This window comes from Brassica napus, chromosome C7 (assembly GCF_020379485.1).
Source record: "Brassica napus cultivar Da-Ae chromosome C7, Da-Ae, whole genome shotgun sequence".
NCBI classification, from domain to species: Eukaryota; Viridiplantae; Streptophyta; class Magnoliopsida; order Brassicales; family Brassicaceae; genus Brassica; species Brassica napus.
This window is the reverse complement of record NC_063450.1, coordinates 29,994,669-30,009,575: the sequence shown is the minus strand read 5'-3', so window position 1 is coordinate 30,009,575 and position 14,907 is coordinate 29,994,669. Positions and strand designations below refer to the sequence as shown.

The 14,907-nt window shown below is 31.2% G+C and overlaps 1 protein-coding gene across 1 annotated transcript; it reads left to right on the top strand.

The window, feature by feature from the left end:
- Window positions 1-3,611: 3,611 nt before the first annotated feature.
- LOC106356524 lies at window positions 3,612-4,250 on the top strand. Its single transcript, XM_013796265.2, has one exon. The coding sequence runs from the start codon at window positions 3,757-3,759 to the stop codon at window positions 4,051-4,053; it is 297 nt and encodes a 98-aa protein (XP_013651719.1). The 5' UTR covers window positions 3,612-3,756; the 3' UTR covers window positions 4,054-4,250.
- The last annotated feature ends 10,657 nt before the right edge of the window (window positions 4,251-14,907 follow it).

The window sequence follows — 14,907 nt, the reverse complement described above, 5'->3', positions numbered from 1 at the left end:
ATTATGAAAGTTTGATGAATGATTTTGCTGAAAAAAACTGCAAGAAGAGTTATTTTTCAAAATCGGTAGAACTGTTGTTGTGTTTTTTAGAACTATTGTACTGTATTTTGAAGATTAATTATGTTTAGACTGTTCTTTTTTTTCTTCTTGTTCTATAATTTTTTGATGTTGTTTTTATTATCAAAACTACGATAAGTTCATCTTTATTTTGAATAGGACCCCGAAAATCTCAGGTCCGGCTCTGCTAAGATGGTTCCATAAACTTTTTTTAAGTTTTGTTTTGGAAAGATTATTTTGTAAATTTTTTTTATTTGTATATGAAGATTGTTATGTAAATATTTGTTTATGAGAAACTCTTTTGTAACTACGTATTTTGTCCATTTATTTGTAAAATATATCTTGTATGACTCTTGGCTGCACGAAACTATTTTATTAAGTTTTATGGGAAGATTATATGAAAGCCATTTTTTCGTACAACTTTCATACGTCACATATCATCATAGGTTTGAAATAATATATGCGAATTTATTATGTCAACATTTTTGGCTTGGTTCATTCCACGACATCTCACTATGCTGAAATAGTTTTTGATGTTGATCTCGATGGTATGGATTTTGACTCCAGTAGTTAGCCCCAGTTCATTCGACTCATGTGTGATTCTAGTGAGGTAATGACAGTTGTTTAAACGGAGATCAGCAAGCGTATGTACAGTGCCGGTCTGGATTCTTTAGGCGCCTAAAGCGGACTAAGAATATGTTGCCCCTTAACTATAAATAAATTTTACTCTATTTTAAACATATATATAATCAAAATAATATCATATTTCATATACTATTAAAATTTAAGATTTTTTAAAAAGTACAAAACGTCAAAACACTATTTGCAGCTCATTTTATATGTTGTTTTCCTTCATATTTGAAGTTCCCGTGGTTGATTGATTTCTGATACTACTATAATAGCATTTTCTACAAATATAAAGAAACAAAAGAACAAAATATATAATCTATTGATAGAGCAAAACATAATAAAATACGCTAACATCAACTTCACAAATTATTATTTTTCATCGATTTTCAAAATATTAAAACCCTATGATGATAGTTTTAATTTGTTGAATTTCATAAGTTTTTAACAAAACTACAAAAACCTTTTTTAAAAAGAAAGTAAGAAATTTGAAAAAAATGTACCTGAAACTTCCATGAAGCTATTTTGGCAAAAACAACCAATATACAGTGGAACATGAGCAACTGATAGCTCTAATTAATTGTTATAATATTTGTTATTCAAACAACAATTGTAGCAAAATAGAAATAAATGAAAAGAAAGATGGGGAAGATAAATCATTCTTTAACAAAACAAAAGAAACAATTAAGTAGTTGTTATAATACGCATAAACTAGACTTTGACCCGCGCGCCTGCACGGATGTATATTTTGAAAAATATGTTGATATTTGTTTTTCATGTAATTATTAGGGTTTGGTAAAATGAATCCGAAGAACAGAACCGATATCGATCCGAAAATATAGCACCAAACCCAAACATAAACTGATTAAATATTCGAATTATTCAAAATTTTGTTATTTAGAGAACCGAATCTGATCCGAACCGAAGTATTCGGGTACCCGAATTTATCTAAAAATAGATTTATATACTTATATATATTAATTATTTTTAGATTTAACGTATATAAAACATCAAGAATGATACTTTTAAATTGGTTTAAATACTTGAAAATATATATAGATAGTCAAAATTAAATATCTGAAATAGTTAAAGTATACTCAAATCACCAAAAATACTTAAAATAATTATTGATTTCGTATCCAAAATTTTAAATCAAGCCAATTGATATGTTAAACTTAGGTATTCTGGCATATGTTATTCAAATTTATAGGTAATATATTATTTTATTTATAGATGTTGAGAAATTTAAAATATATAATGATTTAAAACTTTAAAAATAATTTAAATGGTTATCCAAACCCGAACCAAACCCGTAAAATCCGAATCGAACTCAAACCAAAATTTAGAAACATCCTAAAGTAAAGTTGGAACAGGTAACCTATTCTTCCGTAATGTCTTAAGTAGTTGTTATTCACTTATTCTCATAAAAATAAATCAGGATAAGAAAAAGTGTCACCGTAGTTTCGAACCCGTAACCATTATAATAGAAACACAAGAAGTGGAACCACTAGACTAAAGTCAATTTTGTAAATTTTGGCGCCCCTAAAATACTTATTATCTGTGGCGCCCAAAACCTTAGCTTTATGGACTTTAGCCCAGGACCGGCCGTGCGTATGTACTGCTTTCGAGATCTATGCGTGGAAGCTGTCTTGAGATTTTTATCGGATAGTCTCTCGGACTTTTTTATATCGACTTATCTCTTCAAGAGCTGACTGTAGCCACGACCTGCTTGACTTGGCCGAAGTTGGCTGGACGGTCATAAATGTGGTGACCTTTTTTTTTTTTTTTCAACAAAGAGGCAAAACTAAACTAAGTAGATTTCTGAGCCGAGAACCATTTCGGAGGAACGAAGTCAACATATACCATAGCAGAAGGCTGAGTCCTAGCACCTCGTGCTAGCTTATCCGTCATTATGTTTTGTGCCCTTGGAATATGCTGAATAGTGAAAGTGGGGAAGTATTCCTTACATCGTAGAAACTCCTCCATGTGAGTAGTGAACGCCGGCCATTCTGTTGGAGTAGACACCATCTTCACCAACTGTGAGCAGTTTGTTGCAAACACCACCTCTGAGATATGTAGGGTCTTCATGCACTTCATCGCCCATATCAAAGCTTCACATTCTGCATGTAAAGGTGATAGACTCCTGCGAATAGACATTGCACCCATCATAGTATCAGTGGATCTTTCGTCTCTGTAAAACCATCCTTGCCCTGTAAAGGGATCTTGTTCCTTCCATGCACCATCAATATAACATCGGTTTACCTCTTGTAAAATAGGACTCCCACCAAATGAAGACCCCCTGTTTATATCCTCTTTAGTCTGGGCCTCAGCCCATAAGGTGTCTTCTATCTCCGCAGTCCGAAGAAATTGAAGAGGACTTCCAATTTTATTATTAAAAATCTTAGCATTGCGTTTTTTCTAAATATGCCACAATATCCACGGGAAATAACTTAAATCTGGTTCCTTTGGTAACCGCCAAAATAAATAATCCATATTGGTAAAAATAGATTGGATAGGGAAAACTCCAGGACGTGAAAGAATATTAGATAAGGCCCATGTTTGACGCGCAATGGGACATTCAAAAAGCACATGATTAATCGATTCTTCTTCTGCATAAATATGGTGACCTAAAATTTCAGATTTCACTACTTCACATTTTCAATAAATGTATTTAATAGATTTCTCTTTAATAGATTTCTCTTCAATAAAACTGAAGGGTGTAGAAGGTATTTACTTTACACGGCCCAACGGAGACCCAAATCCAAGACTGGAATAATCTAAAAACCTATGGGTGGCTAATTCATCTCCTCACAAGAGAACTAAGCCCTAGCTAGCCCACGTGTTCAATCTCTCAACCATTCCTCACCTCAGAATTTTAATTTCATTTTGTTTACTTAAAAAATACAGAATAAACCGAAACAAAATCAAATCAAATAAGACCACACTTTTGTAGGAAAAATTGAAAAGAAACAAAAAAAATTCTTTCTCTTGGACGTCTCTCTTCTACAATTTCTTCACGATTCTACTTCTGCGTTATCCCCAAAAATTCGAAACCTTTCGCTTCAACACAAAATGGGTCCAATCGTCATCACCCAGCTAGCCACAGGTCTTAGCGTCTTAGCCGGTGCGGTTTTAGTCAAATCGGTTCTTGACCAAAAGCCTATGGCCGGTGGTCCGTTCCCTCGTTGTCCGACCTGCAACGGTACAGGAAGAGTCACGTGCTTCTGCACTCGATGGTCTGATGGAGATGTTGGGTGTCGTAGGTGTTCTGGCTCGGGTCGTGCGGCGTGTAGCAATTGCGGTGGTACTGGAACCGGTACACCTTTACCGGTTCGGATCACGGTTCAGCCACCGAATCGCCCTTTCTAATTCCACAGATTTGTATATTTTCTTCTTCTTCTGTCTCTATCTGTATTGTAAGTTGATTATATGTACCTCTGTTTCACAGAAAGAGAAAATAGGAATTACTTGAATCCGGATTCTTGTCTGTTCATATGTATTAAAACATAGTTAAGAACCACGATTTATATGGTCTTATTTGATTCAAAATTATGAAGTTGTCATTATTGGTGGCTCATTATCCTCAGAACTTACACGATGGGTTTATCTAAAGATTTAGAAACTTAACTTCTTTGCATATGATGATTTGTAAGATTATGCTCACGAACTATCACTTTGCATTTTATTATTGTTCTTATACAAACTAAAAGAAAAAAAAGACAAAAATAGCATTAAATCAAGTTTTCGTTCCCAAACTAGCACTCAAAGTCAAAAGTCACAAAAATAGCACTTAATGTTTTATCAAAAGTCACAAAATCAGGGTTTAGAGTTAAAGGGTGGGGTTTAGGATTTAGGGTTTAGGGTTTAGAGTTTAGGGTTTAAGGTTTAGAGTTTAGGGTTTAGGGTTTAGAGTTTAGAAATGAGGTTTTGGGGATAAGATTTCAAATTTTGAAAAATAAAAAAATTAAAATTTTCAAAGGATAAACTTAGAAAGATGCTATTTTGGTCATTTTAGTTTTTGAGTGCTATTTTTGTGATATAAACTTAGAAATGTGCTATTTTGGAGATTTGCCCAATCTAAAATAATCAAGCTAATAGCCTATTATAAAATAGTATTTTTTTTAAGTTCGTGATCGTTAGTTAAGATGATTGAATGCTATGTTAAGAAAGCAAAACAGCTTCACTTTGTCTTCATCTACTTAATAGAGTGCGCAAATATACAAACATTAGAATAAACTTTCCAAAGCCTACATAACTAGCAGAAATTCACAACTACATGCGATCTGTTACATCTCAGTTGTACTTGTTAATGGAGGATTACTTGCAACTCTGGAAGGAAGCACGTGCGTCAAACTTTATATTAGAGTTGGGCAATCGGCAGGAACCAAAGCAAACTGAACGGACCAACAGAAATTTTTGGTTTTCAGTTAATATCCATAAACCGGTCGGTATCTTTAAAATTTATGGAAGTTTTTCTTTGGTTTGAAATCAGAAAACCGATTGGTTTGGTACATAACAACTAAATGAACAGAATAAATTGGATAAACTGAAAAAAACTGAATGAACCGAGATAAAAAAAAATAACAAATTTTAAACGCTTGATTTTGGGTTTTACAGAAATGACCTAAATTTTAGGTTTTACTAAATTTTAGGTTTTACATAAATGACCTAAAATTTGAAGTTTTGAAGTCAAATGCAATACTCAAAGTAATTTGTATTTTCTTTAAAAGAAAATTATTTGTCCAATTCACGCCATGAATTTAAGTTATTCACAAAAATACTATTTTCCGAAAATGATTGTTTTATTTTATCAGCATCATATTTTTCTTTTATTTACAACATTGTCATTATCATCGATCAATACATCAAACTATGAACAACCAGTTTTTAGCTATAAATATACCTAAAATCCACATCTATATCTTCATATATTCATTTCTTACACACAAATAATTTATTTTTCACTTTTTTCTTGGGTTTCATTCTAAAATTTCAACTTTCTTAATTCAAAATTTATAAGCTTATTGAAGTTACTCAAATTCATGTTTTTTGGTCAAGAACGAATGGGTAACTTTCATAATCTTTTGGTCAATGCATAGATTCGTTTTGCAATTGACTATTTTGTGTGTTTTTCATAGAAGACTTTTTTAGAAGACTACTAACTTTTATTTGTAACAAAAAAACAATAGTTCTACACAAGTCTTTTCTAATAAGAAATTTAGTTTTGCAGTTGACCAAAGTTTTATATAAATTTGAATTTTTCGTAAAAAAAATTTCTGGAGACAAATTTGATAAGGAACTTCTGGAGAAGTTTTCTTACGGTCACATGAAATCTCTGAAATATGGCAAAAAACTCTGCGTAGGTTTGTTCTACAATTGAAAGTAAAGAATTAAACATTTAGTATTAATTAGGCGGAAAACTTCTCAAGAAGTCTTCCTTAATTTTATTCCGACCTGGTCAAACCTTTGGTTTTGAAAGCAAATTTCTATAACGTAGAAGAAGTAATATGAGCAGAAAGGGGCCAGAAACACCAGAGGCCTCTTCGCTCGTTTCATGGGCGGATCCTCAGAGATCAGGTTATCGGTTGGTAACCTCGGACGGCTACCGTTCAGAGAAGCACTCCCATGATCATCTCCTATATCTCCTCCAGCCCTCAGGATCGAATCTTCTGCGATAACTCTTGTAGCCTCTTCGGCGGATTTTTCTCTCTTCGTTTCAAGAACTTCTTCTTCCTCTTCACGAGCTGGCCAACCATCAAACCCCCCCCCCCCCCCCCCCCGCCACAGAGGATTGTACCGGAAGGGCACCTAGTTTCGCCCGATCAAGTGTTGCCGTAATCATCAAGGGTCTACCAGCAGCAGGGACGATGTCCTCAGCAAAGGTTTCCGAGTAATCCGGAAGGACGTCCTCCGACTGTTCCATCTCTGCCCTCTTTTTCTTATTCGAACCAGAACCTTCCCTTCCGGCGTCTGGACCATGGATATCGTAAGACCAGTCCACGCCCATTATACGAGGTTGACTTTCTCTAATCCTTTCCACACTAATTCCAAGCCAAGAATCGATTCCACTGTCTATGATCCTTTGGCACATCTTCTAAAAGATGTGCCGGACATGAGTCACTATATGGGTTCCGCACTGCAAAATTCAAAGAAAATATTAGCACTTGTCGTCTGTCTACAATCAAGATGCCTATAACTTACCAAGTCATAGAGCCCATAGAATCCGAAGATTCAATATTAAGGTTTGGTTTAATATTATGTGTGGATTTAATTTTGTGGTTGATTTTGTTTTTGAATGAATGTTAAATTGCATTCATCAAAAAATCTTCCTTCACATCAAGTGCATCTGTATTTAAATGATAATTGAGAACCTACTTCAATTATCTTCTATGAAACCAAAACCGAAGCAATCCCTCGTATTTTCTTTCTCGGGTAGCCATCAGTGTACTTAAGCGGTTTCAAATCATCTTGTTAATGCTTCTGATCAGAGTGCCTGCAGTAATTGAAGTTTTCCCATGCTTTTGTCAGTTCCTCTCTTGCCAGAGTGAGTAAAAACAGACTTGTAAAGCGTAACAAAAAAAAAACTTCATTGTGAAATCCAACCCAGGATTAGACACAAAGCTATATCTCTTCTTTTAAATATTCAATGAAGATTTAGTTTTTTCAATATTCAAGACACAAAGCTACCAACCCAGGATTAGACACGAGCCCACCATTTAATTAAAGTAAATTCATAAGAAAAAAATGTTAAACCCACAAAATCTTAAATGCATCACGTTTCTTTATAATTTGAGCTGATTTTTCAAGTTTAGTATTATAAAAAAGTTTTAAGTAATGCAAATTAAAATGAAATGACATCATTTTAATTAAACTGATGTCAAAAGAAAATCTAGTCAGGAATTTTTTGTTAGCATCAATTTCATATTAATGTAGATATTATATCAATTTAATAAGTGATGTTACCTTAAAAAATCATTATATCAGTTTTTTAATTGATATATATATATATACATATATATATATATATATATATATATATATACATATATGTATATATATTAATATCATTTAGGTTAAAGTGATACCAATTTTATCACTTTGTTTAACTGATGCTAAATAAATTTATATAACATCATTTATTTTAATTGATGTTACATATTTATTTTTGTCTCATTTGTAAATAAGTTATTTAAAACAAAATTATTTAGTTTTTTGATTCAATTTAAGTGATTTAACTTCATTCTTTTTTGTAGTGTCGGTGTCCGACTTGCAAGTTGTTTCTTTCCAAATACTTCCATTTAAATTGATGACTGGTTTTACGTTTTTCTTTCTTCCTTATTTACACTTTAATACATTTTTGATTGATTTTGAGACAGAAACATTATATTAATTTTAAACCGATACATGTATACATTGATTTACTAATTTGATCTGATATTAAACATTTATGAAAATAGATTTGAACTTGTTTAGAATTTATTGAAATAACACATTTTCATATTATGAGTGGTATCTTCAATATGCTATAAGCTTCAAAAATGTGTACACACCAATAATTCTACAAAACTATTTACATCCATGAAATTTCTTCAAAAACAACACATCTACAACAAACCATCTATATCCACCAACTACAACTCGGTTCAAAAACAACTCATCCATGGAATATTCACACACATTCATCCGTAAAAATCAATCTACCAGTTTCAATTGAGTTTCATCTACAATAACATATCCACATAAACGAACCAAAACAACATATCCACAAATTATTATCAACATCAAATAAAACCAAACACACACCATCAACTTACATAAACCCACAAAAAAGTTCTTGGAACGACTGGTATGTTCCTGTTTTAATTTATTTCTATGTTTATCTCGAATATTTTATAAAATATTCTAAAACAATTTATCCACAATACATCAACCACATCCATAAATTTTCAAGAAATTTATACGCATTTACAAGTCAAATGCAAATATAAGATATACACAAATTTTCATTTTTCATCAATACCTACATTTTCACAATTCACTCAAAAAAATAGAAGTTCAATCTTACTTCTCACGTAAACATAACTCACAGTTAAAACAAGTTTCCATTTTACTTGTCAAATTAGTTAAAATAAGTAAACATCATTTAATTAGTTTTTAGTCAGGCATCTGATGGTGGATCAAAAAACACGTAAAACGATAAAACAACTTTTACAACTCTATTAAATGTCTACTAAAACATTTTTTCTGGTCATTTTCTTCTTATATCCAAACTATTAATCAAACCATTTTTTTCTACTAGAGCATTTCTTGGCATATTCTCCACATATCCATGAAAAAGTGCTCTCCTCTTGAAAGTGTTTTATACTCTAAAGCAAACTCTAAAATATGTCTTTCTATGTAATGCACTCTTTATTTATTTTGGAACCCTTGAGAGGATTCACTACAAAAAAACATGAATTGCATCCCATAAATAGTATCAGAAAAATAAGTGATATTAGTTTGAATTACTTATTAACAAATGATACAAGTTATGTTATTATAACATCATTTATACTAAATTTTATTTTATTTATTTAATTAGAATCATTCCAATGAACTGATACAAAAATGATACAAAATATGATTTTACATCATTTAAATAACTGATACATATACAAAGAAAATTTTACATTCAGACATACTTTTACATTTTCCATTTACACTCAGACATAATTCTATCATATGGAGTACTTTATCTCATAAAAATGTCTCTTATACCCTCTAACTAAAACAACTAAAAACACAAGTTAACTAAATTATTTTTCATTTTACTTTATTACGCTTTAAAACTCAGATCTAAAAACATCATTTATTTTCTTCTTTTTTTTTTACCGAAAATCACTTTACTCTTTTACAAACCTTAATCTGATAAAGTTTCTTCCTTTTCAATCGATTATACACTTGCGACGAATTGCGATGTTGAGACAGAGACGGAAGTGGTAACGGAGATGGTGGAGAATCATCTTATGGTGGTGGAGGTCATGGTTACGGAATTAGAACTAACGAAAGTGATAACACAAGGTAAAGATGTGTATGGAGGTGTTGCTCAAGGTGGAGGCGGTCATGGAGGAGGTGGTTTTATGGTGATGGTGTTTATGGAATGAGTGAAGAAAGAAGACCCAAAAATGGAAGTAGACCATAAACCAGAGGTGTGGAGGAGGTGGCGATAGAGGAAGTGGCGGCGGAGAAGCTTATGAAAATGGTTATGGAAGTGGTGGTCACACCTTTTTTTTATTAACCACAGCACCTCTAACTCTGTCCACATCACTACTTCTCTTGACCACACCTAACCTGCATACAAAATTATTTCGTCAACCATTAATTTCTTGACCACACCTTATCCAGAACAAAGTGTGTGTTCGAACACAAGTAAAAAGAAAGACATAACACTTAATAACCTCAGCCTTCAGATTTTTCTTTCTTATTTTTAATCCAACGGTTGTTATAAAAGTCCACCATTCAATAAAATTACCAATTAATTGCAACAAGAGAAGTCTAACTAGTATTTACCCATGTTCTAAAAATCGGCCGCCTAGGCGCTACGCGTCACTCTTCCATCCCGATTTATGTCAAATCGGTTTAAAAAATCAAATATCCGATTTTTTCCGCCTAGACCGCCTAAATGACTGCATAGCCGCCTAAATGACCGCCTAGCCGCCTAATCTATTTTTTATTTTTATTTTTTTTTTATTTTATTTTATTTTATTTGATCTAAAATTTTATAAATATCATTTATATTCATAATTTTGATTAAAATTACACTATATTAAGTTTATATATTCTATTTGTGTGTTTTATACAATCTTAAACATGAAAATGTATTAATGTTATACACAATTAAAGATTAACATGTTTTATAACATAGTAAACCATCTAAAAATTCCGTCCCGCATAATTTTTGATTAATCCCCGATTTTTTCTTTAGGCGCTAGGTCCAACCCGACCGCCCGACTAGCGCCTAGCGCGTTCCCGAACAGGGGTATTTACCTTTTATAAATTTGGTCGCTATTATCATTGCTCACAGGGGTATGATGGGAATCTCAACTCAACACATAAGGCCAAAAGTACACCACCAGCATAAAGTGCCTTAGAGTGTTATATACCCAACCCAAAGTATGTCTACATGTAATGCTCTCATATACAAATTTGTGTTAATATTACTTATAGAAATGATACAAAATTAACATCATTTAAATAAAAAAATGCAAGTGTTACATCAATAATAAAATGATACTAACATCATTTAGTTTAAATTAGCGTGTAGTTTGTGGTAATTAGCCAAAAACAATTTATGCCAAAATACTCAATATTAATAATATTAATTTATATCATATATATATATATATATATATAATGGATATCTTTTAAAACATTTATTGCTTTATAAGTAATTCATAATGTTTGAATTTTTAATAGTTAATATATATATGTACATAAACATTCTAAAAATCTTTATGACTTAAATGAATTCCAACGTTAAAAAGCATTATAAATATATTTAAATGAACGGATATTTTGTATTAGTAAATGGTAATTGCTAATGAATATTAATATCGGTATCAAAAGAAATGAGTTATCTGAAAGAAAAAAAATTACTATGAAGATGCCATAATTTTTTCCATCAAAAATAAATTTTTTGCGATAAATATAGGCACAGTTCATACGAGGCTCCGGTGCACGAAATCACTGCTGACGTTTCTCCTATTGTGTCTTCTGGCGTCTCTTATGAAGTTTCACCTCCTAGAAAGACCGGATTGTGGAAGAAGATAAAAAAAAAAACAAATTGGTTTCCAAGGACAAGCAAAAAAGATCGATTAAAAGCAGGTCGGTTCAATTCTTCAAAAAAGCTTTTGGCATAAGACCTAAATCTTCAGATGCGGTTGATCCGGTCCCAAAATCGATAGAAATCCAGAAGAGGCATTTTTTCACTTCTGACATCCACTTCGGTCGACCTCCAAGACAACCTTCAAAAAAACATTCAAGACAACCTTCAAGACAATCGGTCTGACCTCTGAAGATGGAAAGCAGCTCAAGTAAAGCATCTCTGCTGAGTAAGTGATGAAGCTTATGAGATAGTAGTTTGGTTTGTAATGTTAACTCAGGCTTGTCTTGTCTCTCTCTTTACCTTCTTCTTATGATAGAATTAGAAATATCTGATGTAATCTCACATTTAGCGAGGACAGCTCTACTACATATTTATTATCAGAATTGAGATATTTGAGATTCAGAAAAGTTTAGTTTAAATCAATTATTTTATATATTTGTATTACTTATAAATGAAGTAAAAATATTTTACATCACTTAAATAAATGACTAACTTTTTGGTGATAAAAATAATTTATATCATTATATTAATTTTAAACCGATACATATATATCTTAAATTTACTAATATAATATGATATTAAACCTTTATGAAAATGGATTTGAACTTATTTAGAATTTATTGAAATTACGCATTTTCATATTATGAGTGGTATCTTCAATATGTTCTAAGTTTCAAAAATATGTACACACCAATAATTATACAAAATTATTTACATCCATGAAATTTCTTCAAAAACAACACATCCACACAAACCATCTATATCCACCAACTACCACTCGGTTCAAAAACAACTCATCTATAGCATATTCACACACATTCATCCATAAAAATCTATCTACCAGCTTCAATTGAGTTTCATCTACAATAACATATCCACATAAATGATCCACAACAACATATCCACAAAAAATTATCAGCATCAAATAAAACCAAACACACACCATCAACTTACATAAACCCACAAAAAAGTTCCTGGAACAACCGGTATGTTTCTGTTTTAATTTATTTCTATGTTTGTGTCGAGTTTTCAAGAAATTTTCAAGAACTTTTTACGCATTTACCAGTCAAATACAAATATAACATATACACAAATTTACATTTTTTATCAATACCTACATTCTCACAATTCCCTTCCAAAAAAAAAAATTTTAATCTTAGTTCTCACGTGTACAAAACTCACATTTAAAACAACTTTCCATTTTACTTGTCAAATTAATTAAAACAAGTGAACATCATTAGATTAGTTTTTAGTGAGACATCTGATGGTTGATGAAAAAACACATAAAACGATAAAACAACTTTTATAACTCTACTAAATGTCTACTAAAACATTTTTTCTGGTCATTTTCTACTTATATCCAAACTATTAATCAAAACATGTTGCTTTTCGACCAGAGCATTTTTTGTCATATTCTCCAAATATCCATGAAAAAATGCTCTCCTTTTGAAAGTGTTTTATACCGTAAAGCAAACTCTAAAATATGTCTTTTTATGTAATGCATCCTATATTTATTTTACTACCCTTGAGAGGAGGATTCAGTACAGAAAAAACATGAATTGCATCGCATAAATAGTATCAGAAAAATAAGTGATACTAGTTTGAATTACTTATTAACAAATGATACAAGTTATGTTATCATAACATCACTTATACTTAAAAAAAAGCAAGTGTTACATCAATAATAAAATGATACTAACATCATAAAGTTTAAATTAGTGTGTAGTTTTTGGTAATTACCCAAAAACAATTTATGCCAAAATATTCAATATTAATAATATTAATTTATATCATCTATATATATAATGGATATCTTATAAAAATTGTATTGCTTTATAAGTAATTCATAAAATTATTTGAATTTTTAATAGTTAATATATATATGTACATAAGCATTTTAAAAATCTTTGTGACTTAAATGAATTTAAACGTTAAAAAGCATTTTAAATGTATTTAAATGAACAGATATTTTGTGTTAATAAATCGTAACTGCTAATGAATATTAATATCGTAATCAAATGAAATAAGTTGTGAAAGAAAAAAAATTACTATGAAGATGCCATAATTTTTGCCACCAAAAATAAATTTGTTGCCATAAATATAGGTAAAGTTCATATGGGGCTCCGGTGCACGAGATCCTAACGTGTCTTCTAAAGTTTCGTATGAAGTTTCACCTCATAAAAAGACCAGCTTGTGGAAGAAGTTAAAAACAAATTGGTTCCCAAGGACAAGCAAAAAAGATCGACTAAGAACAGGTCGGTTCAATTCTTCAAAAAACTTTTGGCATAAGATCTAAATCTTCAGATGCGGTTGCTCCGGTCCCAGAATATCGATAGAGATCCAAAAGAGGCGTTTTTCCACTTCCAACATCCGCTTCGGTCAACCTACAAAATAATCGTCAAAACAACATTCAAGACACCCTCCAAGACAATGGGTCTGACCTCTGAGGATGGGAAACATCTCAGCTGAGTAAGTGATGAAGCTTATGAGATATTAGTTTGGTTTGTAATGTTAACTCAAGCTTGTCTTGTCTCTCTCTTAACCTTCTTCTTATGATAGAATTAGAAAATCTCTGATATAATCTCACATTGAGCTAGGACATCTCTACTACGTACTCCCTCTGTTCCTAAAAGTAAGATTTTCTAAAGTGTTCACGCTTATTAAGAATTCAATAAATGTTTATAATTTAGTTTTTCTTTTACTTTATTATATACTTTCCAATAACTTTTCACCAATAAAATTTTATCAATTCAAATATTTTCATTTAATGTTTCTTAAAAGTATAAAAAAAACCTTAAACATATAGAAAATCTATCTTTGTGGAACAAGTAAAAATCTAAAACATCTTACTTTCGGGAACGGAAGGAGTATTTACTATCAGAATTGAAATATTTGAGATTCAGAAAAGATTAGTTTAAATCAATTATTTTATATATATGTATTACTTATAAACGAAGTAAAAATATTTTACATCACTTAAATAAATGACTTGCTTTTTAGAGATGAAAATAATTTATATCATTATATTAATTTTAAACCGATACATGTATATGTTAGATTTACTAATTTGATCTGATATTAAATCTTTATGAAAACAGATTTGAACTTGTTTAGAATTTATTATTTTTTTTTTTTTGACATCAATAAAGAAAACAGATTCATATAGACTCTGTTAACCAAGAGGGTAGCTCTGCATCCATGTGAACGACGAACGACGGTTGAATTCTTGCACTACGTGCTAGTTTGTCCGCCTGTGTGTTCTGCGTTCTTGGTACATAGATGATCTCCGAGCTCTGAAATCCAGTACTAAGGGTCTTTATATCTGTCAAGTAGTTTGCAAACGCTGGCCATATTATGAG

Excerpts from the sequence above, each read along its gene's own strand:
- LOC106356524 (XM_013796265.2), top strand. The coding sequence starts at position 3,757 with ATGGGTCCAATCGTCATCACCCAGCTAGCCACAGGTCTTAGCGTCTTA.